The following is a 27,651-nucleotide window of genomic DNA, read 5'->3' on the forward strand; positions in this document are numbered from 1 at the left end:
CTGTTTACGCCAAATTCGGACTCTACCATTTGAATGTCTCAACAGAAATCGAGACTCATCAGACCAGGCAACATTTTTCCAGTCTTCAACAGTCCAATTTTGGTGAGCTCGTGCAAATTGTAGCCTCTGTTTCCTATTTGTAGTGGAGATGAGTGGTACCCGGTGGGGTCTTCTGCTGTTGTAGCCCATCCGCCTCAAGGTTGTGCGTGTTGTGGCTTCACAAATGCTTTGCTGCATACCTTGGTTGTAACGAGTGGTTATTTCAGTCAACGTTGCTCTTCTATCAGCTTGAATCAGTCGGCCCATTCTCCTCTGACCTCTAGCATCCACAAGGCATTTTCGCCGACAGGACTGCCGCATACTGGATGTTTTTCCCTTTTCACACCATTCTTTGTAAACCCTAGAAATGGTTGTGCGTGAAAATCCCAGTAACTGAGCAGATTGTGAAATACTCAGACCGGCCCGTCTGGCACCAACAACCATGCCACGCTCAAAATTGCTTAAATCACCTTTCTTTCCCATTCTGACATTCAGTTTGGAGTTCAGGAGATTGTCTTGACCAGGAGCACCCCCCTAAATGCATTGAAGCAACTGCCATGTGATTGGTTGACTAGATAATTGCATTAATAGAACAGGTGTTCCTAATAATTCTTTAGGTGAGTGTATGTACCCCAAAATGATACCAATAAAAACTACAGCCCATCCCGCAAAAAACAAGCCCCCAAACAGTTATATTGGTGAAAAAATACAAATCTTATGGGCCCTAAACTAATTTCAGCAAATTACATGTTAGAAAATGCTGATGCCGCTTTTATCCTTCTGAATGCTGCCATGCCCCCAAACAGCGGTTTTTGACAACGTATGAGGTGTTACCGTATTCAGGAAAAAATGCATAACAAATTTTGGGGTGCATTTTCTCCTGTTACCCCTTGTGAAAATGAAAAATCTGTGGATAAAGCATCTTTATATTGGAAATAAAAGTTAATTTTTCATATTCACAGCCATGTGTTTCTAAATTCTATGAAATGCTTGTTGGGTCAAAGCATTCACTTTCCCACTAAATGTATTCCTTGAGGGGGTAGTTTCCAAAATGGGGTCAGATTTTGGGGTTTTCTTTCTAGGGGTACCTCAGGGTCTCTTCAAATGTGACATGGCACCTAAAAACCATTCCTTTCCCTCTAAACCCTGCTATGCGCCCATACTGCAGGTTATGACCACACATGGGGTGTTTCTGTAAACTGCAGAATCAGGGTAATAAATATTGAGGTTTATTTGGCTGTTAACCCTTGCTGTGTTACAGGAAAATTGGATTTAAATGGATAATCTTCCCCAAAAAATGACATTTAAAAATTTCCCCTCTATTTTGCTTTAATTGGAACACCTTAAGGGTTAATAAAGTTTGTAAAATCAGTTTTGAATAACTTGAGAGATGTAGTTTCTAAAATGTGGTCATTTATGGGTGGTTTCTACTGTGTAAGCCCCACAAAGTGACTTCATAACTGTACTGGTCCTTAAAAAAGTGGGTTTTGGAATATTTCTCAAAAATTTAAAAATGAGCTTTACATATGGGGAATGTAAAGTGATAACTATTGTGGTGATGTGTACAGTGCTGGAAGGTGTGTATGTCCCACCCAGATACCTGAACTGGGTGAGATGACTGAACTCCAGGAAGTTGCAGTAGTCTCAGCAAAGTATAGATTACTGAGACAGTTTGGTACACATGTTCTTCTGGGCTGGATTTTATTTGGATTGGCGGATAGGTTTGGTAGTGAGATCTGCCAATCCACACCCTGTGTTTCCTTTGCGCTGAGGTGATTGCAGGAGAGGCCTGCTGTAATCAGGATGGCATAAAGCACCTCCCAGTATGTCAGTCTGTAAGGCCTCATGCACACGACTTTCAATGGGTCCGTGGAAAAATCGGAAAATGCACCGTTTTGCAGCCGAGACCGTGATCCGTGTATCCTGTCCGTCAAAAAAATAAGACCTGTCCTATTTTTTTGACGGACAACGGTTCACGGACCCATTCAAGTCAATGGGTCCGTGAAAGAACACGGATGCACACAAGATTGGCATCCGTGTCCGTGATCCGTGGCCGTAGGTTAGTTTTTATACAGACGGATCCGAAGATCCGTCTGCATAAAAGCTTTTTCATAGCTGAATTTTCACTTCGTGAAAACTCAGAACCGACAGTATATTCTAACACAGAGGCGTTCCCATGGTGATGGGGACGCTTCTAGTTAGAATATACTACAAACTGTGTACATGACTGCCCCCTGCTGCCTGGCAGTTAACACATTGGTGGCCAGTGTGGCCGCCCCCCCCCCCTCCCTCCCCTGTAGTTAACTCATTGGTGGCCAGTGAGCTCCTGGTAACCATGGCAACCGGGACGCTACTGCAGTCCCGGTTGCCATGGTTACTCAGCAATTTGTAGAACCATTATACTTACCTGCGAGCTGCGATCTCTGCGTCCGGCCGGGAGCTCCTCCTACTGGTAAGTGACAGGTCCGGCCGGGAGCTCCTCCTACTGGTAAGTGACAGGTCCGGCCGGGAGCTCCTTCTACTGGTAAGTGACATGACCTGTCACTTACCAGTAGGAGGAGCTCCCGGCCGGACCTGTCACTTACCAGTAGGAGGAGCTCCCGGCCGGACGCAGAGATCGCAGCTCGCAGGTAAGTATAATGGTTCTACAAATTGCTAAGTAACCATGGCAACCGGGACTGCAGTAGCGTCCCGGTTGCCATGGTTACCGATCGGAGCCCCAGCGATTAAACTGGGACTCCGATCGGTACATTCCGCTGCCACCAATGATAGGGGGGAGATTTTAATTAGGAGGGGGAGGGAGGGGAGAAGGCCCACTGGCCACCAACGAGTTAACTACAGGGGAGGGAGGGGGGGGGCCCACTGGCCACCAATGAGTTAACTACAGGGGAGGGGGGGGCCCACTGGCCACCAATGAGTTAACTACAGGGGAGGGGGGGGGGGGGGCGGCCGCACTGGCCACCAATGAGTTAACTACAGGGGAGGGAGGGGGGGGGGCGGCCACACTGGCCACCAATGTGTTAACTACAGGGGGGGGGCTGGGGGGGCTGCCCCCTGCTGCCTGGCAGCACCTGCCAGGCAGCAGGGGGCAGTCATGTACACAGTTCTTTTAGTATATTCTAACCTGAAGCGTCCCCATCACCATGGGAACGCCTCTGTGTTAGAATATACTGTCGGATTTGAGTTTCACGATGTAACTCAAATCCGACGGTATATTCTAACATAGAGGCGTTCCCATGGTGATGGGGACGCTTCAAGTTAAAATATACCATCGGTCAGGTAGACTGCGTTAGGGATCATCCCAAACCCCTTCTTTCCTCCCTTTTTTTCCTCCCCCCCCTTACCCCTCAATGTTATGGTCTATTTGTTACAGACCTCACCAGATATGCAATTCATACTCGTATACTATTGTCTTATGAGCAAGCCTACTGCGTGGGCACGTATTGTTATACTTTGAAATATTGCGAATTATGGCTCATCTTGCCAATTTACAGAAAAAGCCAATAAAAACGATTTCTTCTAAAATATCCCTTCGGATTGGAGAAAACTCCGATCCGATGGTATATTAACTCCTGACTTTACATTGAAAGTCAATGGGGGACGGATCCGTTTGAAATTGCACCATATTGTGTCAACGTCAAACGGATCCGTCCCCATTGACTTGCATTGTAATTCAGGACGGATCCGTTTGGCTCCGCACGGCCAGGCGGACACCAAAACGACTTTTTTTTCATATCCGTGGATCCTCCAAAAATCAAGGAAGACCCACGGACGAAAAAACAGATCACGGATGACGGAAAAAAATACGGTCGTGTGCAGGAGGCCTAAGAGAGAGTGATTTGGAACAGAGATCTGCAGAGGCACTGAGTGGTCTTAGCCAGGAACGTTAAGGGGCCACGAGGCTACGTGATAGCCCGAAGTTTGGGGGACCAGCAACGCTTGTGGAGCGAGGGACGCATGGCCAGAGTCAGGAGGACTACTGGGCCATAATCCCCCAAAAGGTAGTGGAGTTGTTACAGCCTGGAGGCTGCTGGACTGTTTGGCTGAGGAAAGCCATATTTGATTTCCGTGTGTGAACAGGGCTCTTTAGGAGGGTCAGGGATACACTATTTTGCATTAGAAAGTGCCTAGACGGGCAGGTATTTATTTTGTATCATTTATGTTTGTGCTGATGCCAAATAAAAGCGTTGTTTGGACCTTAATCCTGGTGTTGTGAAGAAGTATGTAGTTGCAACCCCCTGAAAGAAAGGCGATCCCTTACACTATTTTATGAAGTATCACAATCTGTCTTAAAAGCAAAGAAATTCTAATTTAGAAAATAGTGAATTTTTTCAAAATTTCAGCAAATTTAGAATTTTTTATGCATAAAGGTAAAACGTACCAACTCAAATTCACCACTAACATGAAGTACGATGTGTCATGGAAAAACAATCTCAGAATGGTATGGATATGTAAAATCGTTCCAAAGTTATTACCACATAAAGTGACATGTCAGATTTGAAAAATGGGCAGGGCTCCAGATGGCGACCAAAATGGTCGCCAATGCGACTTAGAATTTACAAATGCGACAAGAATTTTTAGTCTTGTCACCATTTGCGACTAGACCCGCCGCCGCAGCTCTACAGTTGAATACAGCGGCGGGGCACAGGAGATGATAGTTCTCTGCCCCGCCGCCGATGTTCTTCTCAGCAGCGCAGTGGAGAAGGAGTCTCTCCCTCCCACCTGTGCTGCAGCCGCCGCCGCCAATAAGAAGAGAGACGGGAGGAGGAAGGGAGGGGCTGTGGCCACTGCGCCACCAATGAAGATAACTGACCTGTTAATACAAATACAGGAGGCGGGTACCGGAATCAAATAGCCGGCACCCGACCTCTATGACAGGGAGCTGCGATCTGCTGCAGTTAACCCCTCAGGTGCGCCACCCACAACACCCTAGTATAATAAACATTAATGGCGCAGTGCGCCCCCCCAACACCTGAGTATAATAAACATTGGTGGCGCAGTGCGCCCCCCCAACACCCCAGTATAATAAACATTGATGGTGCAGTGCGCCCCCCCCAACACCCCAGTATAATAAACATTGATGGTGCAGTGCGCCCCCCCAACACCCCAGTATAATAAACATTGGTGGCACAGTGCGCCCCCCCAACACCCCAGTATAATAAACATTGGAGGCGCAGTGAGCCCGCCCCAACACCCCAGTACCCAGTATAATAAACATTGGTGGCGCAGTGCGCCCCCCAACACCCCAGTATAATAAACATTGGTGGCGCAGTGCGCCCCCCTAACACCCCAGTACCCAGTATAATAAACATTGGTGGTGCAGTGCGCCCCCCCAACACCCCAGTACCCAGTATAATAAACATTGGTGGTGCAGTGCGTCCCCCCAACACCCCAGTATAATAAACATTGGTGGCGCAGTACGCCCCCCCCAACACCCCAGTATAATAAATATTGGTGGCGCAGTGCGCCCCCCCCAACACCCCAGTATAGTAAACATTGGTGGCGGAGTGCGCTCCCCCAACACCCTAGTTTAATAAACATTAGTGGTGCAGTTCACCCCCCCCCAACACCCCTGTATAATAAACATTGGTGGTGCAGTTCGCCCCCCCCAACACCCCTGTATAATAAACATTGGTGGCGCAGTGCACCCCCCCAACACCCCAGTATAATAAACATTGGTGGTGCAGTGCGCCCCCCCAACACCCCAGTATAATAAACATTGGTGGCGCAGTGCGCTCCCCCAACACCCCAGTATAATAAACATTGGTGGTGCAGTTCGCCCCCCCCCCCAACACCCCTGTATAATAAACATTGGTGGCGCAGTGCACCCCCCCAACACCCCAGTATAATAAACATTGGTGGTGCAGTGCACCCCCCCAACACCCCAGTATAATAAACATTGGTGGCGCAGTGCGCTCCCCCAAGACCCCAGTATAATAAACATTGGTGGTGCAGTTCGCCCCCCCCCCCCAACACCCCTGTATAATAAACTTTGGTGGCGCAGTGCATCCCCCCCCAACCCCTCGGTATTAAAGTCATTGGTGGTTCAGTGGCAGTTCCGATCGTAGCCCCAGCAGTGTAATCACAGTGCTCCGATCGGTTACCATGGCAGCCAGGACGCTCCTGAAGCCCTGGCTGCTATAGTAAGCTCCCTGCTGCCGTGTGCACAAAGCCCAGGGCAGCAGGAACAGTGAGAGGTCCTATTCACCCTGATAGAGCTCTATAAGGGTGAATAGGACAAGGGATCCAGCCCCTACGGGGTAAGTAAGTAAAAAAAAAAACACAAACACTAAAATATTAAGTTTAAATCCCCCTTTCCCAATTTTACATATAACATATATAAACAATATATAAATATATTACATAGCACTGCGTCCGAAAAGTCCAAACTATTAAATTAATTTAAAATATCTCCTATGCAGTGAGCGCCGTAACAGAAATAAATAAATAAAAAACATGCAATTCGCCATTTTTTTGTCACCTTGCCACACCAAAAAATAGGATAGGACTGTTCTATTATGGGCTGAACGTTTCATAAAATGCGGAATGCACGCGGCTTTTTTTTTTTTTTTTTTTTTTTTTTCGCGCGGTATTGAGTGTCACAATACTTTTTTATGGTGTCGAAAGCAAATCAAAATTTTGGTATCGAGACAACCCTACGACGATCTGATCGGCGTAGCATTGTCAAGATACCCAAATTTTGATTCGGTTTCGATTTGGCGACTAAAAATGTTATTTGGCTCCTAAATTTTTCAGTTCAGGAGCCAATGGCTCCTAGGTATTTTTTTTAATGTGGAGCACTGATGGGGCTCTGGCATTTGGACGAAACTGGCTATCGCTTGAAGGGGCTAATAGTATAAGGACAAGAGAGGTAAGAACTGATTATTTATTACCTCTAGAACAGCCTGATTATCAATGTTTATAACATAATGGACAGGATAGAACACAGGAGAGGTAAGAACTGATTATCTATTACCACTAGAACACCCTGCTTATCACTGTCTATAGTATAAGGACAGGAGAGGTGAGAACTGATTATCTATCACCACTAGAACACCCTGATTATCACTGCTTATAGTAAAAGGACAGGAGAGGTGAGAACTGATTATGATTATATTATATGATTATTATTACTATTATTAGTACCTTCCAAAACCCACTGTACTTTTTTTAACAAACGCTGCACGACTAGATTTATCGCATGCATCATTCAGGGAGCATGTGTTATTTCTCCCAAACACAAAGCAGCCACAATGTTCCTGCAATTGTCTCTGACCACCTTGCCCAGTTGGAGTTAGGTGAAGAGACAGCCAGCGCGGTTGTTTGCTGCTTGATGCCCTTTAGAAAGTATTTGGCTATGTGGCTACTATCACCCAGGGAGATCAGCTCTAAAACAGCATGGCACCGCTTCACATGATAGGAAGAAGGGGGAGTGGGAGCGATGTTCTGCCCTGCTTCTGTTTGGGACAGGAGGATATCCATGGAGGAGGCCAATAAGTGCCTGGTGTCGGAACAAACATGGAGGTGTCAATAGGACCTGGCCTTCTTGCTACAGTGCTGCCTCACTGCAAAAAACATTGATCTAATGGGCTGTGAAAGGCATGAACTGTTCCAGTCCGTAACCATTGCTCCAGGTGTCCATTGTGTGCACCTTGCTGCACAGCTAGAATTGCAAGGAGTGGCCTACATTCACCACCACTTGAGAGTACAAAGCAGGGATGTCATTTTTTTTAATAAAATGCTAGCTAGATAACTTCTAATAAAGCTGAACACATGCTATTAGCCCCCTAAAGGCAACAGAATCCACAAAGTGGTACCACAAAGACTGCACCACCAGCAACTTGTGCAAGCAGAGTGGTTTTTTGGCCACACATTCCTTTATCGATGCCTGATGGTTGGACAGAATAGGAAGAGGCATAGTCTGAGCAGGAAAAGCAGTAACTGATGAGGACTTGGACAGAGTACTGCACGTGGATGCCGCCTGGCTGCCACAAAGGAGGCCGGGAGAAGGAGGAATCTCTTGTTGTAGCTGGAAGACACCTCTGTCACTCCTGTGGTTTATTGTAATCTGGCAGATCTTGCACAGGGCATTGCTTTTGTTTTCCAGCACTGTGGAGAAAAACTGCCAGACAGGAGATACTTGCACAGTCCACACAGAGCTAGCTGCAGCCGAGCTTGTTTTAGGTCTGGCACGTTTTCAGCCTGCGCCCACAGTATCATCAGCATCACCAGTTCCCAAGCTGACAATACTAGAAGCAGATCTGGCCCTGGCAGGTTTTGGGAGGTTCTAACTGTATGTTCCCTCCACTCTGTATTGCTGCCACTGCCACCATCCTCTTCCTCTGATGTTACCTTCTTCTCAGCACTCAGATCTGGCTCCCAGGTCCTGTCCAACACACAAACATTGTAATAGTCCTCAACCTACCTGCCATGAAAACTGTGATATGTCATCATGGGTTTCCTAGCCCCCTCCAGGGTCCCTGCTTTATACTTGCCTTGAGTTCCACTGCTGCTACCACTGCCCCTACCACCACCAGAGCAGCTACAGGTGCCACTACTCCTACCACCACAACCATAGCTATGTATGGGGTGACCCTCCTCCCCCGAATCTCCTCCTCATTGTAGTCCAAATGCTGAGCCATCCAGTCCACAATTCCATCCTCTGTGTCCTCAGTAATATTAGGAGCCAGGGAGAACTGTGGCCAACTACTACTACTCCTAGCAGGTACTGATACTGCTGGTACTACATACATTCTGACTCTGGGAGGAAGAGACATGGGTCTTTCGTTTTGCACTCTTCCATTTCTCAGACATTTTATTATGAGGTCTATAAATGAAAAGTCAGGGGTTTGGTACAGACAGATTATTTAACAGTACAAGCAAAATGGCAAGTGTGTTTTTTTGTAATTTAAAGACAGTGGCACAACTAAATGTCTCTCCACTTCTACAAACACACTCCCCACTGGTATTGACAATTTACTTTGGGAAGAATGCAGTGAAATGTCTTAGGCTACTTTTACACTCGCGTTTGGTGCGGATCCGTCATGGATCTGCACAGACTGATCCGCACCGATAATATAACCGCATGCATCCATTCAGAACGGATCTGTTTGTATTATCTTTAACATTGCCAAAACGGATCCGTCTTGAACACCATTGAAAGTCAATGGGGGACGGATCCGTTTTCTATTGTGCCATATTGTGTCAGTGAAAATTGATCCGTCCCCATTGACTTACATTGTGTGTCAGGACGAATCCGTTTGCCTCTGCATCGTCAGGCGGACACCAAAACGCTACAAGTATCGTTTTGCTGTCCGCCTTCAGAGCGGAATGGAGGCAAACTGATGCATTCTGAACGGATCCTAATACATTCAAAATGCATTAGGGTAAAACTGATCCATTTTGGACTGCTTGTGAGAGCACTCAAACGGATCTCACAAACGGAAACCCAAAACGCCAGTGTGAAAATAGCCTTAGGCTTATTGCACACGACCGTATGGCTTTTTCAGTGTTTTGCGGTCCGTTTTTCATGGATCCGTTGTTCCGTTTTTTGTTTCCGTTGTGTTTCCGTTTTTGTTCCGTTTTTGTTCAGTTTTTCCGTTCCGTTTTTCCGTATGGCATATACAGTATACAGTATTTACATAGATAAAATTGGGCTGGGCATAACATTTTCAATAGATGGTTCAGCAAAAAACGGAACGGAAACGGAAGACATACGGATGCATTTCCGTATGTGTTCCGTTTTTTTTGCGGACCCATTGACTTGAATAGAGCCACGGACTGTGATTTGCGGGCAATAATAGGACATGTTCTATGTTAAAACGGAACAGAAAAACGGAAATACGGAAACGGAATGCATACGGAGTACATTCCGTTTTTTTTGCGGAACCATTGAAATGAATGGTTCCGTATACGGACCGTATACGGAACGCAAAAAACGGCCAGTAAACGGGAAAAAAAAACGGCCGTGTGCATGAGGCCTTAGAACTATGCTTTTAATATCAGTGGTAAAACAATGAAAACTCTGGACTAAAATGTCTTTGAAACACAGTCTGATGTACTAATATGTCCACTAACACAATATAACAATGCAGCGTTTGTTGTAAAATGACTTTGAACTATGTGTTTAGTAATATGGATATAAAACTAGTGTTGCTGCTGTAACATGTTTGTGCTATAATGCAACATGTTTAACCCTTTGAGGACCTTGTGATTTTCAGTTTTCTGCTTTTATTTTTCACTCCCTGCCTTTCTAGGGCCATAACTTTTTATTTTTCTGTTTATATAGCCTTAAGAGGGCTTGGTTTTTTGTAGGAAAAGTTGCGCTTTCCAATTTCACCATTTAAAATTGCACACAATGTAGTGGGTAGCTGGAGAAAATTCCAAATGGGCTGAAATAAAAAACAACCCCACCTGGCTGCACTGTAGAATCCAATAGATAAACCCACGCGCTCTACCAACTGAGCCACCACACCTTCTTATCAAGGAGACCAAATAAACCTGGTTTACCAACTCTAAGGCTGGGTGGGCTCAGGCTGTCTGAATGATAGCCCGCCTCGCCCCCTAATCAGACAAGCATCGGAAGTGAGCATACATGGCTGAGGAGCAGATGTGATGTCACGAAAAGCCGGGGTGGGGGTCCAGCCTTGGAGGCACGAAATCAGAGAATGAAGCGCAGAGCAGGCTGCCAGACAAGCTGTACAAGTGAGGTGGGACAACCACTAAGCACAGTTTCAGGATCCCCTCACTCCCTTAATACTTTCCCTAGAGGAATTCCCTCTCTTTAGTGTTCCTATCACACTACGTTAGTGACTTGTGTCTATAATCGTTCTTTGTCAGACTCCGCCCCCTCCCCACGTCCTCCCAGTGTCATGTTATCCACAATCCTCTACCTTCTTCATGGTTTTACCTGCTAATACTAACTTTAACCCCTTCAGGACCCTGCCATTTTTCACCTTAAGGTTTAGGCCGTTTTTTGAAAATCTACTTCATGATAGTGGTAAATTTCAGTCAATATTTTTCATTTTTATAAAAAAAAAAAGGCAAATTTACAAAAAAAATGACAAAAATTCACAACTTTCCAAATTTCTATTTTTCTGCATTTAAAACAGATAGTGATACCCATATAATAGTTATTACTTTACATTTCCCATATGTCTATGTAACAGAACTATGCCGCATGTCTGGACTGTTAATAGGACCGAACCCGGTCAGCGGTGTATACTAAAGATTCTGTGGAACTAAAATCGGATGCGCAAATACACGAACACCGCTGACCCTTACCTTCTTCCATACGGAACTTTCAGCTCCAGAGACTAAGTCCCGTTCGAAGATGGGACTTAGTCGTTTTTCTGCATGAAATTGACCGACCGCACAGCCCAAATGTATGGAACGGTTTTGGGCAGGAAATTGTGCTTGCGGTCGGTCATAAAGGACTTCCACTTAACTTTTGATCCGCTGGAGGGATTTGTGTGATTTTTGGAAGTGGTTATATTTGATGTATGCTGAGTTTAAATATGTAATTTTTATGGAGATGGAATGTATGGTTTTAAAGTTACAGAGTATGTTTAAAAACTGTATTTTTACTGTCTGTGATAGTTATGTTAATCCATAATTATATCACACACAGAAGGGAGGATTTTGTGTGTTTGGGTGGGGATTCCTGTCCTGTTGTCTCTCTGTGTGTATTGGCGATGTCCTTTGTCCTGAGAGATAATTGAATTACTTCTCGGTTGTCTCCAGGACAGAGGATATTGTGTATTCGTCTGTCTGTGATGATTGCATCAACCCAGTGTGAGGTAATTCTATCACGGACAGAGGGGAGGATTTTGTGGGGATGTGTTGTAATATATTGATTGGTTGTATTTCAAAACCCTGTGGGCAGTACTATGTTTTTGGTTTGTGAATAAAAGAGGCTGTACGTGAAGTACAGTCAGTTCCTGTTTTAACCCTCAAGGTGAAGTGTCGTCTCATTCTTGGGGGGAGGATTTATTGCATGCTGTTCCAGTTTGACTGCTAGGAGTGAAAACCTATTCGTATGGTTCCTATTCAACTGTCTACAGCATTCAGAGGCTTGAAGAGGATTTATATGCTGCTTCGGTTCGGTGATTGTGGTGTCTGCCAGAGTGCTTGGAAACCTCAGGAAAACGCTAGGAGCATCGTGAACGGAGGTACCCAGTCGGGGTGCCAGGTGATCAGTTACAGTCTACTTTATGTTTGGATCATTTTGTTAATGCCACTTAATTTTTGGGGGACGTTAGAAGGCTTAGAAGTTTAGAAGAAAATCTTGAAATTTTTAAGAACATTTCCAAAATCCACTTTTTAAGGACCAGTTCAGGTCTTAAGTCAATTTATGAGGCTTACATAATAAAAACCACCCAAAAATGACCCCATTTTAGAAACCACACCTCTCAATTTATTCAAAACTGATTTTGCAAACTTTCTTAACCCTTTAGGTGTTCCACAAGAATTAAAGGAAAATGGAGATGAAATTTCAGACTTTCACTTTTTTGGCAGATTTTCACTTTTAATAAATTTTTTCCACTAACAAAGCAAGAGAGTTAACAGGCAAACAAAACTCAATATTTATTACCCCGATTCTGTAGTTTACAAAAAACACCCCATATGTGGTCGTAAACTGCTGTACAGGCACACGGCAGGGCACAGAAGGAAAGGAACGCCATATGGTTTTTGGAGGGCAGATTTCACTGGGATAATTTTAAGTTGCCATGTCACATTTAAAGACCCCCTGATGCACCCCTTCTGTATTGTAATGCATTCGCTGTAAGTGTATTACACACTGTAATACAGGGGGCTGGATCTCACAGGCTGTCACGGAAGGCAGCCACGATGCCTAAGGAAGGCAGGAAACCGCACGTGCTTTGGTAAGCGCTGACCGCGGCAGTGCAAGCGTTAATGCGCCGGCATTGGTGTTTTCACCGATCCTGGAGCATACAGCAGGGGTCCGGCTAGAAGTGACTGCTGGACCCCTGCTGCTGATCGGACGGGAGCAGATCAGCCCGCCGTACATGTAGGGCGCGGGTCTTTAAGGGGTTAAATGCACTGGGCACTGTTTTCAAGTGATTGATCTTTGCTTTTGTATGGCAGACCAATTACATATTAATTTCAGGGACTCATTGTCTAAAGTTTAGACAACCAGTCCCTGAAATTAATACCTTCAGAGTAAAGATGAGCAAATTGATTCTAAACTAATCGGATTCAGTAAGAGTACTATTACTCCCTATTGAACCTGATGAAGGTGAACTACCTATCCCCGAAATGTGTTGTTTTAATGTACACATGCGCTTTTCTCAAACAAAGAAGGAATTTTTGATGATCACGACCACCTCCACCAGTGTCCTTGCGCCTAAGCAGATCCTCTTTTCTGCTACAAGTATCCTTAGGGGGACTGGACATCCAATCCGAATAAAACTCTTCCTGCGACTGCAGTCCTGGTGAATAGGTCTAATTCACACAAGTCTTCCATAGGGTTGTGCCTATCATTTGCACAACCTTACAAGGTGAGCACCCTTATTTATCACTCCATTCTATTACCTGTTTGAACATACTACCCTATTGTGCGCCCCTTCTCCTCTCTTTTTCCCCACCTTCCTGTGGTGGGAGTGGAATCTAGAGACGTCCTTTTCTGAAAGAATTAGGCTTGGGGCAGGGGATGCAGTTTCAACTTTCGCCTCAGGCAGCATGAAGGCTATGTGCTTCCCTGCCCCTGGCCACAAAGCACTGAGGGAACGGGGACCAAGCTGAACTCTTGCACCAGGGCACATGAGTCTTTAGCTACACCCCTGAATATTATATTATACTCTATGCAAAAATAAGGATGACTTGCATCTACATGTGCTAGAATAGAATCTGTGGTATGATCTTGGTACTGCAACCCTAGACTAAAAAACCTTTGAAGATAATGATGCATTTATCTCCTGATGTTCATGTTCAAGCTGACAATCTGAGAACAACTTTTGTTGACCGTTTGTAATATTGCATGGTCCCGGCCTAAGACCTCTCAGAAAACTGTTGTGCCACTCTTGTGCAACCACAAAAGATCTACAGCAGTTGACAGAGAAGGCCATCTTAAAAGTCTATACAGGCAGAAAATAGTAAGAAGATCATGGTCAGCTGTAATCCTGGCATCTCCATCTTTCTCATTATACAAGGAGTAAACATATAATACTGGTGGACAAAACAAGACTGAACACAAGATCTTCACAGTCTTCTACAGATCATAGGGGGCATTTAATGAGATCTTATCTCTATCTACCTGATCATCCTGTGGGACATTGTGATGTTCTTCTGAACCATCCTGTGGAAGAAGAGAACTGGGACATCTCTCTGGTGTTCTTATCTCTTCCTTAACTGTAGGAAACACATCCAGTGATTGAATTAATTCCTTACATACAGATAATGAGAGGACATGTGTATTTAGTCATGTCTATTACCTGGTGATATGAGGGGCTGTTGATCCTCCATCATGATGCCCTTATATCCAGCTACCTGAATATCCCGTGGGACGTAGTGATGTTCTTCTGAATTATCCTGTCGAAGAAGAGGACTGGGAGATCTCTCGGGTGTTGTTCTCTCTTCCTTAACTGTAGGTGTTTCAGAATCAGGATTAGATCGGATGGTCAGCCATATTGTCTTAGGTATACATCTTGGGGACATTTATTAAGACCTGTGTTTTAAATGCAGGTCTTAAAGTGTAACTGCCGTTTCATTTATTATTCCCTAATGGTATAGTACACCCTGCTGTATAAGTGCTTTATTTAAAATTTGATCATTTTCAGTTTTACCTGCTAATAACTCCTACAAATGTATGCTACTCAGCAGCTCTCATCTCACACCGTTGCCATGTGCAGCCCGTCTTCTCAGTATACTAACAAGAGACGAATGAGCTCTGGAAGGAGGATCTCATCCCTGACAGCCTGGAGCTGGGCTGAGGCAGAAAGTGGAGGGGAGAGGGCTGCTTTAGATGGTGATATCTTATCAATGGCAGCAGCTAGAAATATGCCACTGGTCTTGTTTGAAAGCTGACAGTCCAGGCTTTCATACAAGACCAGAATGACAGCTCTAGGCTAAGCAACAGGGAAGAAATCCCTGTTAGAAATAGAGTTGGGAATAATCGTGGGTAAAATCTGCTTTTACTTTCAGCTTCATTCACAGCGGCCCGATTTCTATCAATGATATCTTCCCCAGTCGGTTTGGTATTGTCTGAAAGCTTGGAATGTCAGTGTCAGACAATACAAAGCCCATATTTCTAGCTGGTATCAAACCAGAGATGTATGCAGCCCCCCATCCTCCCTCCCTGTCAGTCTGGAAGAGAATGAGGGACAGCTGGCTATTAAGAGGTTAAAAGAAATGCTTACTGATTTAATTTAATTGCAGGGCTTGTCTCTGGTTAGCTGTATGTGAGGATACACACTGCTCTGGGTACTGTGGGAAGTTATCTGCATTCTGATTGGTCCTTCTTAGTTCATGTGAGGAGAGCAAGGGCTTATGGGAAGTGAGGGAAATACAGGATGGCCTCAAGAAAGGGCAAAGATCATCACAGGAAGAGCAGCAGAGGCCATCTTAGGAAGTTGCTGAAATAAAGGCATAGAGAAATATGGTTGCTAAGGGCTGAATACAGACATCAGAAAGGTAAAATTACCTGAAAAATGCAGCTTCATGAATATCTTCCCTTCAGCATCACATATGTTAGGAATTTCATTTTTGCTAGTGAAATGGCAGTTACACTTTAAAGTAAGTAAACCTAAGCTGGCGGTGGTTCCGCCGAAGTTACGAAGAGGCACAGGCCCATCCCCTTCGCTGTCCACGCCACACCCACAATTGTAGACCTGGCGTGAGCAGGGTGAAATCGCAGATAGCGGCGCTACTAACAGTTGCACCGACATCTGCCCATTGAAATACGCCTGATTTAGGCCTATTTCAGAATAGTAAAGGACACCCCTTGTAAATACACCTCAAAAAGCAGCTTCGCTAAAGAGTTAATCACTATTTTGAAGTGAATACTGAAAATAGAGGCCTTTAAAGGGGTTCTCCAGGAATTAAAAAAATGAAAATACTTAAATATTACTTTGTAATAAATATATTCCCAAATACCTTTTATTACTTAGAAAGGCTTGTTTTGTCTAGGGAGCAATCATTAGGAGAAATAAAATTGCCGCCGTCCTATCAGTACACACAAAACCTGTCCTAATCACACAGGAGGACAAGTTACTTCTGAACACTGAGCCATAGAGCTGCCTCATCCTCCTCTCTGCTTTACTTGTCAGGAATCATGATCCTGAATACAGGTGAATCTGTGTGGGAATGGAGATAATGAGGAGACAAGGGTGAGGTAGGGGTAATGAGCACCAGCACTTGTTTACAGTCTCCATTACCACAGCCTGTCCTGTCCGTCCTCTCTGTACTTCATGTCTCCTCATAAACTAAATTCCCCAGAGATTCAGCTAAAGTTCTTATCATCTGTATTCAGGATCATAATCCCTGACAAGTAGAGAGGAGGAGGAGGCAGCTCTTTGCACCTGTTGTAAAATAACTTGTCCTGCTGTGTCGTTAGGACAGGTTTTATGTGAACTAATGGGACTACGGCCATTTTGTTTCCCCTGATGATTGCTCCCCAGACAAAATGAGCCATTATAAATAATCAAAGGTATTTGAGAATATCGTTATAATAAAGTAATATTCAAGTATTTTCATTTTCTCAATTCCCGGAGAACCCCTTTAAGTCATCGAAAATGTTATGATGGAATAGTTACCTTTAGAAAATAGATAATATTTGCACTAGAAGTGGAAGCCTTGGACAAGATAAATGTATTTGTCTATTAAAACTAACCATTTGGGACTTCTGGTTCCGGCGCCAGCATGAGAGGACACACTAGTTAGAGCTCTCTCTCATGATCCTGCAAAAACCGCAATTTTAAGCGACCCAGCAGATAAAATTCCCACATAATAAGGTCTGCTTTCTCCCCCACAAGTATCGGAGCGTATGGACCGCTATATTGAACATATGGGGAACAGGACAAGACAAAACAGCAAGCTAAAGACGAACAGCGTGCCAGCAGTGCATACTAAGATGGCGGATTCCGCCTCCGCGAGAGAACAGCAAGAGAGGGCAACTCAAAAACCAGTGTTTTATCCGGAAGATGGAGAGGAGTCTAATGACTCCACAGGAGTTGACTACAAACGGCTAGCCATAGAAGTAGCGGCTAGAATACTACCGGATCTCCAAGAGTCACTGTCCAGTACAGTAGCAGAGTCGCTCTTGCATCTGCAGAAAGAAGTGGCGGGTCAGCGGCTATATGAAGTGGAAGACAGAGTCTCCAAGCTAGAAGATGAGCAAAGCCATCTGCGCAATGCGAATGCTGACTTATGGGCTGATAATAAGAAGTTGAGTGAAAAGGTGGAAGACCTTGAAAATCGTTCGCAACGAAACAACCTGAGACTGATCGGAGTGCCAGAGTCGTGGAACGCGCAGGACTTATTCACCCTGTGTGAAAGAGATTTACCAGAGGCGCTCAATATCTCAACGAGGTGCAAGGTGGAAAGAGCACACAGAATCGGGCCGCCGCTATTAGCAAAAAGAGGAAGGGAAACGCAAGACCACCCAGCACTGAACCATCGCCCCAGACAAGTAATTACCAGGTACCTGGACTTTTCTGACAAAGCGGCGATCATCAGAGCCTACAAAAGCTGCAAGGGTCCATTAGAGATTAAGGGGCACAGAGTAATGATCTTTGAGGACTACTCGGCATCGGTGGCAAGAAAGAGAAAGGAATTCTCCACCATCTGCTCGGAACTTTACCATTCCCAAACAAAGTTTGCCTTACTGTTCCCAGCCATACTACGGATTTACTCCTCGGATGGATCGTATGCTACTTTCCACTCACCACAAGAGGCCAGATCGGCAATGCAAGATGGCGAACGGCAAGAAGACGGCGGGAGATTACGGGAACTTAACCAGCGCAGAACCGCGGGAAAACAGCCACTACGAGAACCAACCTAAAGGGACCGAGAGACTAACTAAACATCGGAGGAATGCGGTGATAGCTGTAAAGTCTAATTTATGTTGGGGCAGGAAATGTTCTATGGGATTGGGGGAAATGTGTACTGACATTTTTGTTTATAATATATATATCCTGAGAGTTAAGACAGGGATGTTTAAATTAACAGAACAAAGGAGTAGGGTGATAGCGAAATTATGACACAGAAACTGGGGAGATGTAATTGTCTACAAGGGCCCATGTGCGGGTATGCAGGGTTTGTAACCCCTGACTAAACACCGCTGGGTCACAGGTAGATTCTTCAGATGGCAGGAGGGAGAGATGTGAATTGGATTAGTGAGTCCGAAGGGAGAGGAGTAGTCTCATGCTGGGAAGAAGTGAAGTCAGGGATGTTCAGCATAGAAATGAGCAAAAATAGTTATTGATTAAAACAGTTTCATCAATAAAGCTATGCCGAAGGTGATAGATGCTTAACACTGATCAATAAAGCTTACTCAGTGAAGACATCATAGTAAAGGTACTAGAGATATAGGTGTATGCTGTATCTTTGAAAAATGTGATGTAAAAGGAAAATTGGAAATAAGAAATTTTGTTATAGACTTCTGTGATGTACCAATTGTGGAAATTTATTATTGAAAAACCGAAATAAAACAATTTGGTTTAAAAAAATAAATAAATAACCATTTGCATGTTTATGATCACTGGGGTGTGGAAATCGTATCGCCCGACGCCCGGGACATGCAGTTCCGGGCGCCGGGCAGGTAGTTTGTTCAGTAGCTTAGCCTGGCTGCGGGCAAGTAGCCCTCCTCCCTACCTCTTCTGTTTGTGTTTCCTTCCTCCACATTCCTCACACAATCCATCTTACTACTACCTCCAGCATTCTAGATAAGGTTCTGGCTGCACACACAGGATGGCCGCCATTTACTAGCAGCTTTTATTTACACCACTGTACACCGAATAAAATAGCCCCTCCCTAACTGGTCTAGTCACATGGGCGTGACGTCATCATGGCCAATTCAAGTACACCGCTCTTCTCCACTGCTGAGCTCCCCCCTTCCTGTTCTGACCACTTGGCGGTGACGTCATCTCAGCAAAATCAGAGGAGGTCGTGGTAAGTGATCACTGCTGTGTCTGCAGCCTCTTCTCTCTGGTATCAGCCATTATATCATATATATATATATATATATATATATACAGTACAGACCAAAAGTTTGGACACACCTTCTCATTCAAAGAGATTTTTATTTATTTTCATATTCTAGGTTCTTCAAAGTAGCCACCTTTTGCTTTGATTACTGCTTTGCACACTCTTGGCATTCTCTAGATGAGCTTCAAGAGGTAGTCCCCTGAAATGATTTTCACTTCACAGGTGTGCCCTGTCAGGTTTAATAAGTGGGATTTCTTGCCTTATAAATGGGGTTGGGACCATCAGTTGTGTTGAGGAGAAGTCAGGTGGATACACAGCTGATAGTCCTACTGAATAGACTGTTAGAATTGGTATTATGGCAAGAAAAAAGCAGCTAAGTAAAGAAAAACGAGTGGCCATCATTACTTTAAGAAATGAAGGTCAGTCAGTCAGCCGAAAAATTGGGAAAACTTTGAAAGTAAGGGCTATTTGACCATGAAGGAGAGTGATGGGGTGCTGCGCCAGATGACCTGGCCTCCACAGTCACCGGACCTGAACCCAATCGAGATGGTTTGGGGTGAGCTGGACCGCAGAGTGAAGGCAAAAGGGCCAACAAGTGCTAAGCATCTCTGGGAACTCCTTCAAGACTGTTGGAAGACCATTTCAGGGGACTACCTCTTGAAGCTCATCAAGAGAATGCCAAGAGTGTGCAAAGCAGTAATCAAAGCAAAAGGTGGCTGTGGCGAAACCAACCTCGCCACTGGGTTTTGGAGAGGCCTGTTTATCAGCCTCTTGCCTCAGGATTATGGCCCATACTAACTTTTAAACCCCTGAACCTATTCAAGTGAATTTTGGATAGGTTTGTCCCCAAGTTATACTGTTTAAATTGATGTAAGTTATATTTATGGCCAATGTAAACTCACAAAGTTGTAACAATTTATAATAAGTGTAACTTGTCAGCTTGGGAGGAATATGCTGGGTGTGTTTCTATTGTGCCATTGTCCCATTGTGTGTTTAAATGGTGATGTCTGTCCTGTTGTCTGCACATGTGTATTGGCGATCTCCCTTTGTCCTGAGAGATAATTGGATTGCTCTTCGGTTGTCTCCGGGACAGAGAGGAGGAAACCATGATGCATTGTGGGGATATGTTATATCTGTCCTATGTCACAAGTCTTCATTCTGGTCCCCTAGGGGCGTGTACTCCAGATGGGCTTGGTTGTTTTATACCTCCCTGTGGGCGGACCTGTATTTGCAAACAACTGTAATAAAAACCAGGCTGGGTGTGCCAGCACCTCAGACCACTGCTTGACCCTCAACACGGAGCCTTGTCTCGTTATTGGGGGGATCCGCTGTATGCTGTTAGAGACTGATTGCCAGGAGTGTAAGCTGATTCCTGTTCATCTGCTAGCAGCTATTCGTGAGGTTCCAGTTTGGAGTGCTACTTTGTATCCAGTTCGGGAGTTTGGTGTTCTGCAGTAGCTGTGCCTGTCTCTCAGAAAGGGGCATATCGCCGTTACAGTGGCTACTTGCAAGCAGCATTGTGACCGGACCTCAGGCATAATTGTGCCTTGCGATCCCGTGCATCCGATCGCCTGCGGCTGTGGCTACGGTGCCATTCACTTCAATGGATCGTCACGCCCCCTCCTGCCCCACAACATAGTGAGCCGGCCGCCATGTAGTGCATTCTGGACAGAATCATCTGGCGTGAACGAGGACTAAACTTAGAGACTGGAACGCAAGCCAGCCACCTCCCTGAATAAGGAAGCGTGGCTGTGCATTGAAAAATGGTTTTGATTTAAAAAAAATTTTTTTATCAGGACAAGTAGATTGTCATGAGGGACAAGTAGATCGAGCCCCCGCATTAGTCCTTTGACAAGTAGTTTTTTTTTTTTTTTTTCCACACCCCTGGATCATGATCGATCCTTGGTGTTGGACAGGTGACAAATGAAAGAGCCGATCTTGGTTTTATGGACCATGGGGCTCTTTGGAGAGAAAAATGGATATTGCTATTTGAATTGGAGAGGATTAATGGAAGGCCCCAGGAGCAAATTATTTATGCAACAAGAGATCGTTATAAGGAACTTTTATCCAATTAGAAGTTGTTGTCGGTGTAACTTGTGTAGATCTATGGTTACGTATGATAATGATGGAATGATGGAATCTGTGTGTAAAACACTGAAGTCTACGTATAGCGACACACTGCGGAAAACTTAAAGTAAAATATGAATTATTTCTTTGTTCTCTGAGGTATAAAGGATGGTGTCCAGGACTTATAACAGAGAGTTGCCTTTTACCATGGCTGTAATTCACTTCCAATGCCATAATCTGCCTAAGTTTTATATTAATTTTTGCTGCTCTTGTCTCTGAATAAGGCCTCACTCACACGTCAGTGTTCGGTCAGTGATTTCCATCAGAGATTTTGAGCTAAAACCAGGTGAGGCTCTAAACACAGAACAGGTACAGATCTTTCCCCTATACCTTGTCATGAACCAAAGGGTGTGAACCCACTGTGCCACGTGTCCTACCTCCTCTAAGTGAGCCCCTCGTTCTTCGCAGTACCCCTGATTGTGGGAATAGACTTTCCCGAGAGGAACAACAGGTCGTGACCTCTTGAGAAGGATTGGCACACGAGGCAGCTGGTCCAGACGGACCAAGAGGTACCTGATCAAGGTACCAGAGGTACAGACGTAGTCAGCAGGCCAAGCCGTAACCATGAGCAACAGTGCAGGACCAAAGGATGAGGCAGAGGCAAAGTCAAACAAGCAATAAGTCAGGGCAGGCAGCACAGGTACAGGTCAGGCAATATGGATTAGCAACAGTAGAATCAAGGCAAGCAGGCAGGGATCAAACAGGTAGCGGAGTCCAGAAACACAAGCACGGGTCAGATACACAGGAAGACGAGCAGAGATATCAGCAACCTTTGCAGGACACAAGGACCTTGACGCTCAGGCACCGAGGAAGGGGGCTGAGCCACTTATGTATGTGCAGGAGGGCTAGGATTGGTCAGCAAGGTCATATGAGCTAACCCATAAATCACAGGAAGTGATGTGCGCTAAAGGAAGTGCTACAGACAAAAAGCTGTAAGCAGCTGTGCTCGGGGCTGGAAGGAAACTGCGGAGTGGATCCCAGGACAGACAATACCTGCAAGGACAGCCCCAGGACAGCAGCGGTGAATGTGGAGACATCGGCAGCAGATCACCGCTGAACGCAGAGCCCGGAACGGCAGCGATAAGCAGGGGAACATTGGCTGATAGCAGCCGCTGTTACATACCTTATGTGTGTGGAGGCTCAAATCCTGGTTTTGGCTCACAATCACTGATGGAAATCACTGACGTGTGAATGAGGCTTAAACAAAAGAATCTTCTGAGGAAGTAGTTGCTTCAAAAGATTTTTGTTGCTGTGGCCAATTTCCAACAATAGGAAACGCATCCAGTCACTGAATCCATTCCTTACATACAGATAATGAGAGGACATGTGTATTTAGTCATGTCTATTACCTGGTGATGTGAGGGGCCTGTTATCCACCATCATGACGTCCTTGTACAGATCTTTGTGTCCATCTAAATACTCCCACTCCTCCATGGAGAAATAGACGGTGACATCCTGACACCTTATAGGAACCTGACAACACAATGATACAGTCATCACCTAGATTCCTGCATAGTGTTCATATATAATGTCCCAGCAGGGTCACCTCTCCAGTCAGCAGCTCAATAATCTTGTTGGTGAGTTCTAGGATCTTCTCTCTATTGACTTCCTCATGTTTCAGGGGGTGAGGTGGAGGCCCCATGATTGGGCTCAGGGTTCTTCCCCATCCTTCAGACACAGGGGCCTGACAGCACTCACTAGAGGTCTTCTTCACTACTGTGTAGTCCTGGTTAGGGAGAGACACAGTAATAAATATCACTCCATACATCTCCAGAGTCCCTCACCTCTCCAGTCATGTCCATCTGTTAGTAACATAGATAAGATGATGTAATGTGACATCATCAGAATCTCTCACCTCTCCAGTAAGCCGGAAGAGGATCTCTAGGGTGAGATTTATTATACTCTCTGCCATCTTGTCCCTGTCCCTATTTATCCTTCATGGGTCAATCAGGAGAAGGATCTTATATAGAAGATATCCACTGGGCGGATCCTATATTGTAGGAACCTAAATGGAAAGAAGATTAAACAATGGAAAATCCTACAAAATCCCAAGTAAAATACAATAACTGGAGATAAGAGGAGACATGGGAGGAGATAATAAAGTGTAGATGTTGTGTTCTCTCATTTTATATGGATTGAAACATGTGTGAGGTCAAGACAGTTTCATGGTATGTCACACCTTCACATGACCCTACAGCCAATAGAAGACGTCATTAGTGATGCCAGTATGAACAGCATGAGACCGCTATAGACCATCATAAACCTCAATTATCTAGACGGACATTAGGTTGGCAGATTTGTTTTTTGGCAGCTCCTCACGACCACACAGATGTTGCAGTTTAATAGATTTATTTTTAAGAAGCAGCATGACGAAATACAGCGGTCCTTGAAGGGTTTCTCTGGCATGTACTCAGGATAGGTCATCAATAAGAGATCAATATAGAGGTCTCTTACAATCTTCAAAAGAATAGAAACAGGTTTTTAGGATCTTAGCTAGCTCTGACTCGCCCCCATTTCCTGTTCGCCATCTTGTGAGTCTATGTTACTGAGGACGGACGGATCTTGTCGGACAACAGGCAATGGACGGCAGCTTATGTGGAAGTGAGAACCTAGTGTCCATGATTTTACAGCTTTTTTCAGGTGGATGAAGGCAGATTTTTTTAAAATGAAATGATCTATAAATTTGTTATTTACACCATTGTGTGAAAGTACAGCGAGTATTTATGACTACTATCCAACACCACTGCGTTGCACTAGCCACTGTGTAAGGAACCGCTCTGCACCTTCCTGGGTTATGGCGGTCACTAACTTTCATGGATCTCAGCGTCCTTCAGCTACAAGCATACAATGTGCACCTCGCACGGTAAACAGCGTCAAATACAGTTCTAGTCTGAACAAGTCTCTAAGGATCGCTCAGAAATAACTGCAGCTGCAACTAGGGGCATGAGAAAATCGACCTTCAGATCGTAGATCTGAAATCGATTTGTTTAAAAACGTAGTTTTCAATGCTCTTTCTGTACAGCGTTAAAATGTATTGGCTCCGCATAGGCAAAATTCTTATCGGCTGAAGTCGCACAAAACTTCAGTGAATTACTTCAGTTTTCCTATCTGCATCTTTAAACCATTTTAAAATAGGAATCCAAAGTGGGGTTTGGTACTGTCACGACCGCTACCCCAGCAGCAGTCGTGTCACACCAGACGGAGGGGAAGGGGGACCCTTATCTACGGATGGGAATAGTATGGCCACCCCTGACTAACCCTAAGCTGGCACCTGTCTGCCCTGATACCCTAGACGGGGTGTGAACCCGTGCGGCGAGCAGGATGCCTAAACCCTCAGTCACCCTAAAAAGCCTAGAGTGGGAAAAGGCCGATGGGAGCACTAGTCACCATCACTCATGTCTAGGAGAACAGCAGGGGAAGACAGCAACAAACAAACTATATCAGAGATAGACTTGAAATGTATCTATAACATGATGGGCAGTGCACCTACCGTTACATGGTGCACTTCGCTAGATACTGCCGCCTGCTCCCGCTCAGTATAATGGGGTTTGGCAGAGATCCGGCCTCTACACAAGAAATACTGCTGCACACAGAATATTTCAGCAGAGAAGGCGATCCCAATCACGGCAGTCCACGCCGGACAAGAGCTCGACAGCAACACCATCAAACGATCTCCTTCAAAGGTCAGAATAGAAATGGAAGTAGAGACTATATCTGGCATATATCTGGCAAGTAGAGACTATATCTGGCAATGACTGCAAGTGAAAGTGAAACTAATATAGTAGCTAGGAGTGGCAGACAGGACTCACCTGAGAAGGATGCCTACAAACTCCCAGTCAGGACAAAAAGGTTCACAAGGCAAAACCCAGATGACATACCCTGAACCACGGAGCAAACTCACAAGCTATTGCGAATAGCAAGTCGCTGCGACCTTCTCCTCCCAGACCTGTCTGGATCAGTCACAGTCGTGACAGTACCCCCCTTTCTACGAGGGGCCCCTGGACCCTCAAGACCAGGCCTCTCCGGATGGGAGCTATGAAAAGCCCGAATGAGTCTGTCCGCTTTTATCTCTGATGCTGGAACCCACATTCTCTCTTCGGAACCATAACCTTTCCAGTGCACCAGGTACTGAAGAGAGCGGAAAAACATATCGTGAATCAACAATCTTTTCTACCTGAAACTCAAGACTGCCATCAACAACCACCGGTGGAGGCGGTAGTGGCAATGGTTCAGGAGGTTCTACATATCTCTTAAGCAGAGATCTGTGGAAGACATTATGGATCCTTAGAGTCTGAGGTAGCTCCAGACGAAAAGCCACCGGGTTAATGATCTTAATTACCCTATAAGGACCAATAAATCTCGGACCTAATTTCCACGAGGGAACCTTCAACTTGATATTTCTGGTAGACAACCACACCAAGTCATTCACCCCAAGGTCCGGACCTTCAGAGCGCTTCCTATCAGCCGCACGTTTGTATCTACCACCAATTCTCTTCAAACTTTCTTGCACACTCTGCCACACTGAAGAAAGTGAAGACGCAAATCGTTCCTCCTTGGGAATCCCAGACGGCCCCCCTCACTAAACGTACAAAACTGAGGATGGAAACCATACGCACCAAAAAATGGTGACTTATCGGTGGGTTCTTGACGACGATTATTAATGGCAAACTCGGCTAACGGTAAATAGGATGACCATTCCTCCTGATTTTCGGAAACAAAGCATCTCAAATATGTCTCTAGGTTTTGATTGGTACGTTCAGTCTGACCGTTGGACTGTGGATAGAAAGATGAAGAAAACGACAGATGAACCCCTAAACGAGAACAAAAAGCTTTCCAAAATTTAGAAACGAATTGGGTACCACGATCCGAAACAATATCGGAAGGGACCCCGTGAAGCTTCACGATGTGGTCAATAAAAACCTGAGCCAGTGTGTTAGCATTAGGCAATGCGGCAAGAGCAATAAAGTGCACCATTTTACTGAATCTGTCAACAACTACAAGAATAACAGTCTTCCCCGCTGATACTGGTAGATCCGTAATGAAATCCATTGACAGGTGCGTCCAAGGCCTGTTGGGGATGGCCAGAGGTAAAAGACGCCCTGCCGGACGAGTATGATCTACCTTAGAACGAGCACAGGTAGCACATGCAGACACAAAATTCAACACCTCCTGGCGCCATTTAGGCCACCAGAACCGACGAGACACTAACTCAGAGGTTGCCCTACTACCTGGGTGTCCTGCCAATGTGGAGTTATGGTGTTCTTTTAGTATCTCCAGTCGTAAATTTTCTGGCACAAACAGTTTACCCGAGGGGCAGGAGGCCGGGGCGTCCCCCTGAGCTTCCAACACCCTCCCCTCCAAACCTGAGTGTAATGCAGAGACCACCACCCCCTTTTGCAAAATGGGCTCTGGTACCTCAACATTACCCCCTCCAGGAAAACTTCGAGACAATGCATCCGCCTTTAAACCTAGTAAAAAATAACGACCACCGAGCCTGTCTAGGGGTGAGACGTTTAGCAGACTCCAGATATAATAAGTTTTTATGATCAGTAATCACCGTGACGGGATGAACCGCCCCCTCCAAAAAATGACGCCACTCCTCAAAAGCCAACTTAATAGCCAGAAGTTCCCTGTTGCCAATATCATAGTTCCTTTCAGCAGTAGACAATTTCTTCGAAAAGAAAGCACACGGACGCCATTCACCAGGGGACGGGCCCTGAGATAGTACCGCTCCCACCCCCACCTCTGATGCGTCAACCTCTACAATAAAAGGAAGCGAGACATCTGGCTGTACGAGAATAGGGGCCGAGGTAAATCTCTCCTTCAGAGATGCAAAGGCAGTTTTGGCTGCATGTGACCATTTGGAAAAATCGGATCCCTTTCGGGTCATGTCCGTCAGTGGTTTGACCACCAAGGAATAGTTCTTTATAAACTTTCTATAAAAATTGGCAAACTCCAGGAAGCGTTGCAATGCCTTCAGGTTCTCAGGCAGATCCCAGTCTATAATCGCCCGGACTTTCTCTGGATCCATGCGGAAACCTGAATCTGACAACACATACCCCAGAAATGGCAGTTCTTTAACGGCGAACACACATTTTTCTAACTTAGCAAACAATTTGTTGGCCCTTAATATCTGCAGCACTTGTCTCACATGGATCTTATGTGTATCCAGATCCGGGGAAAGGCCGATGGGAGCACTAGTCACCATCACTCATGTCTAGGAGAACAGCAGGGGAAGACAGCAACAAACAAACTATATCAGAGATAGACTTGAAATGTATCTATAACATGATGGGCAGTGCACCTACCGTTACATGGTGC

At 45.2% G+C, this 27,651-nt stretch overlaps 2 protein-coding genes across 2 annotated transcripts in view; both read right to left on the reverse strand.

Annotated features, from left to right (window-relative positions):
* LOC121003516 (zinc finger protein 208-like) overlaps positions 1 to 27,651 on the reverse strand; it is a 2,651,670-nt gene that overhangs the window by 2,263,299 nt on the left and 360,720 nt on the right. The gene's annotated exons all lie outside the window — the stretch shown is intronic.
* The window catches only part of LOC121003537 (zinc finger protein OZF-like), a 1,338,071-nt gene that overhangs the window by 330,460 nt on the left and 979,960 nt on the right, over positions 1 to 27,651 (reverse strand). The window contains exons 3-4 of the mRNA XM_040435436.1: positions 14,598 to 14,642; positions 14,315 to 14,364 (exon numbers count right to left, since the gene is read on the reverse strand). Of these exons, the coding sequence (XP_040291370.1) occupies positions 14,315 to 14,364; positions 14,598 to 14,642 (95 nt within the window). The remainder of the gene's footprint in view (positions 1 to 14,314; positions 14,365 to 14,597; positions 14,643 to 27,651) is intronic.

Source organism: Bufo bufo, chromosome 6, assembly GCF_905171765.1.
Source record: "Bufo bufo chromosome 6, aBufBuf1.1, whole genome shotgun sequence".
NCBI lineage: Eukaryota > Metazoa > Chordata > Amphibia > Anura > Bufonidae > Bufo > Bufo bufo.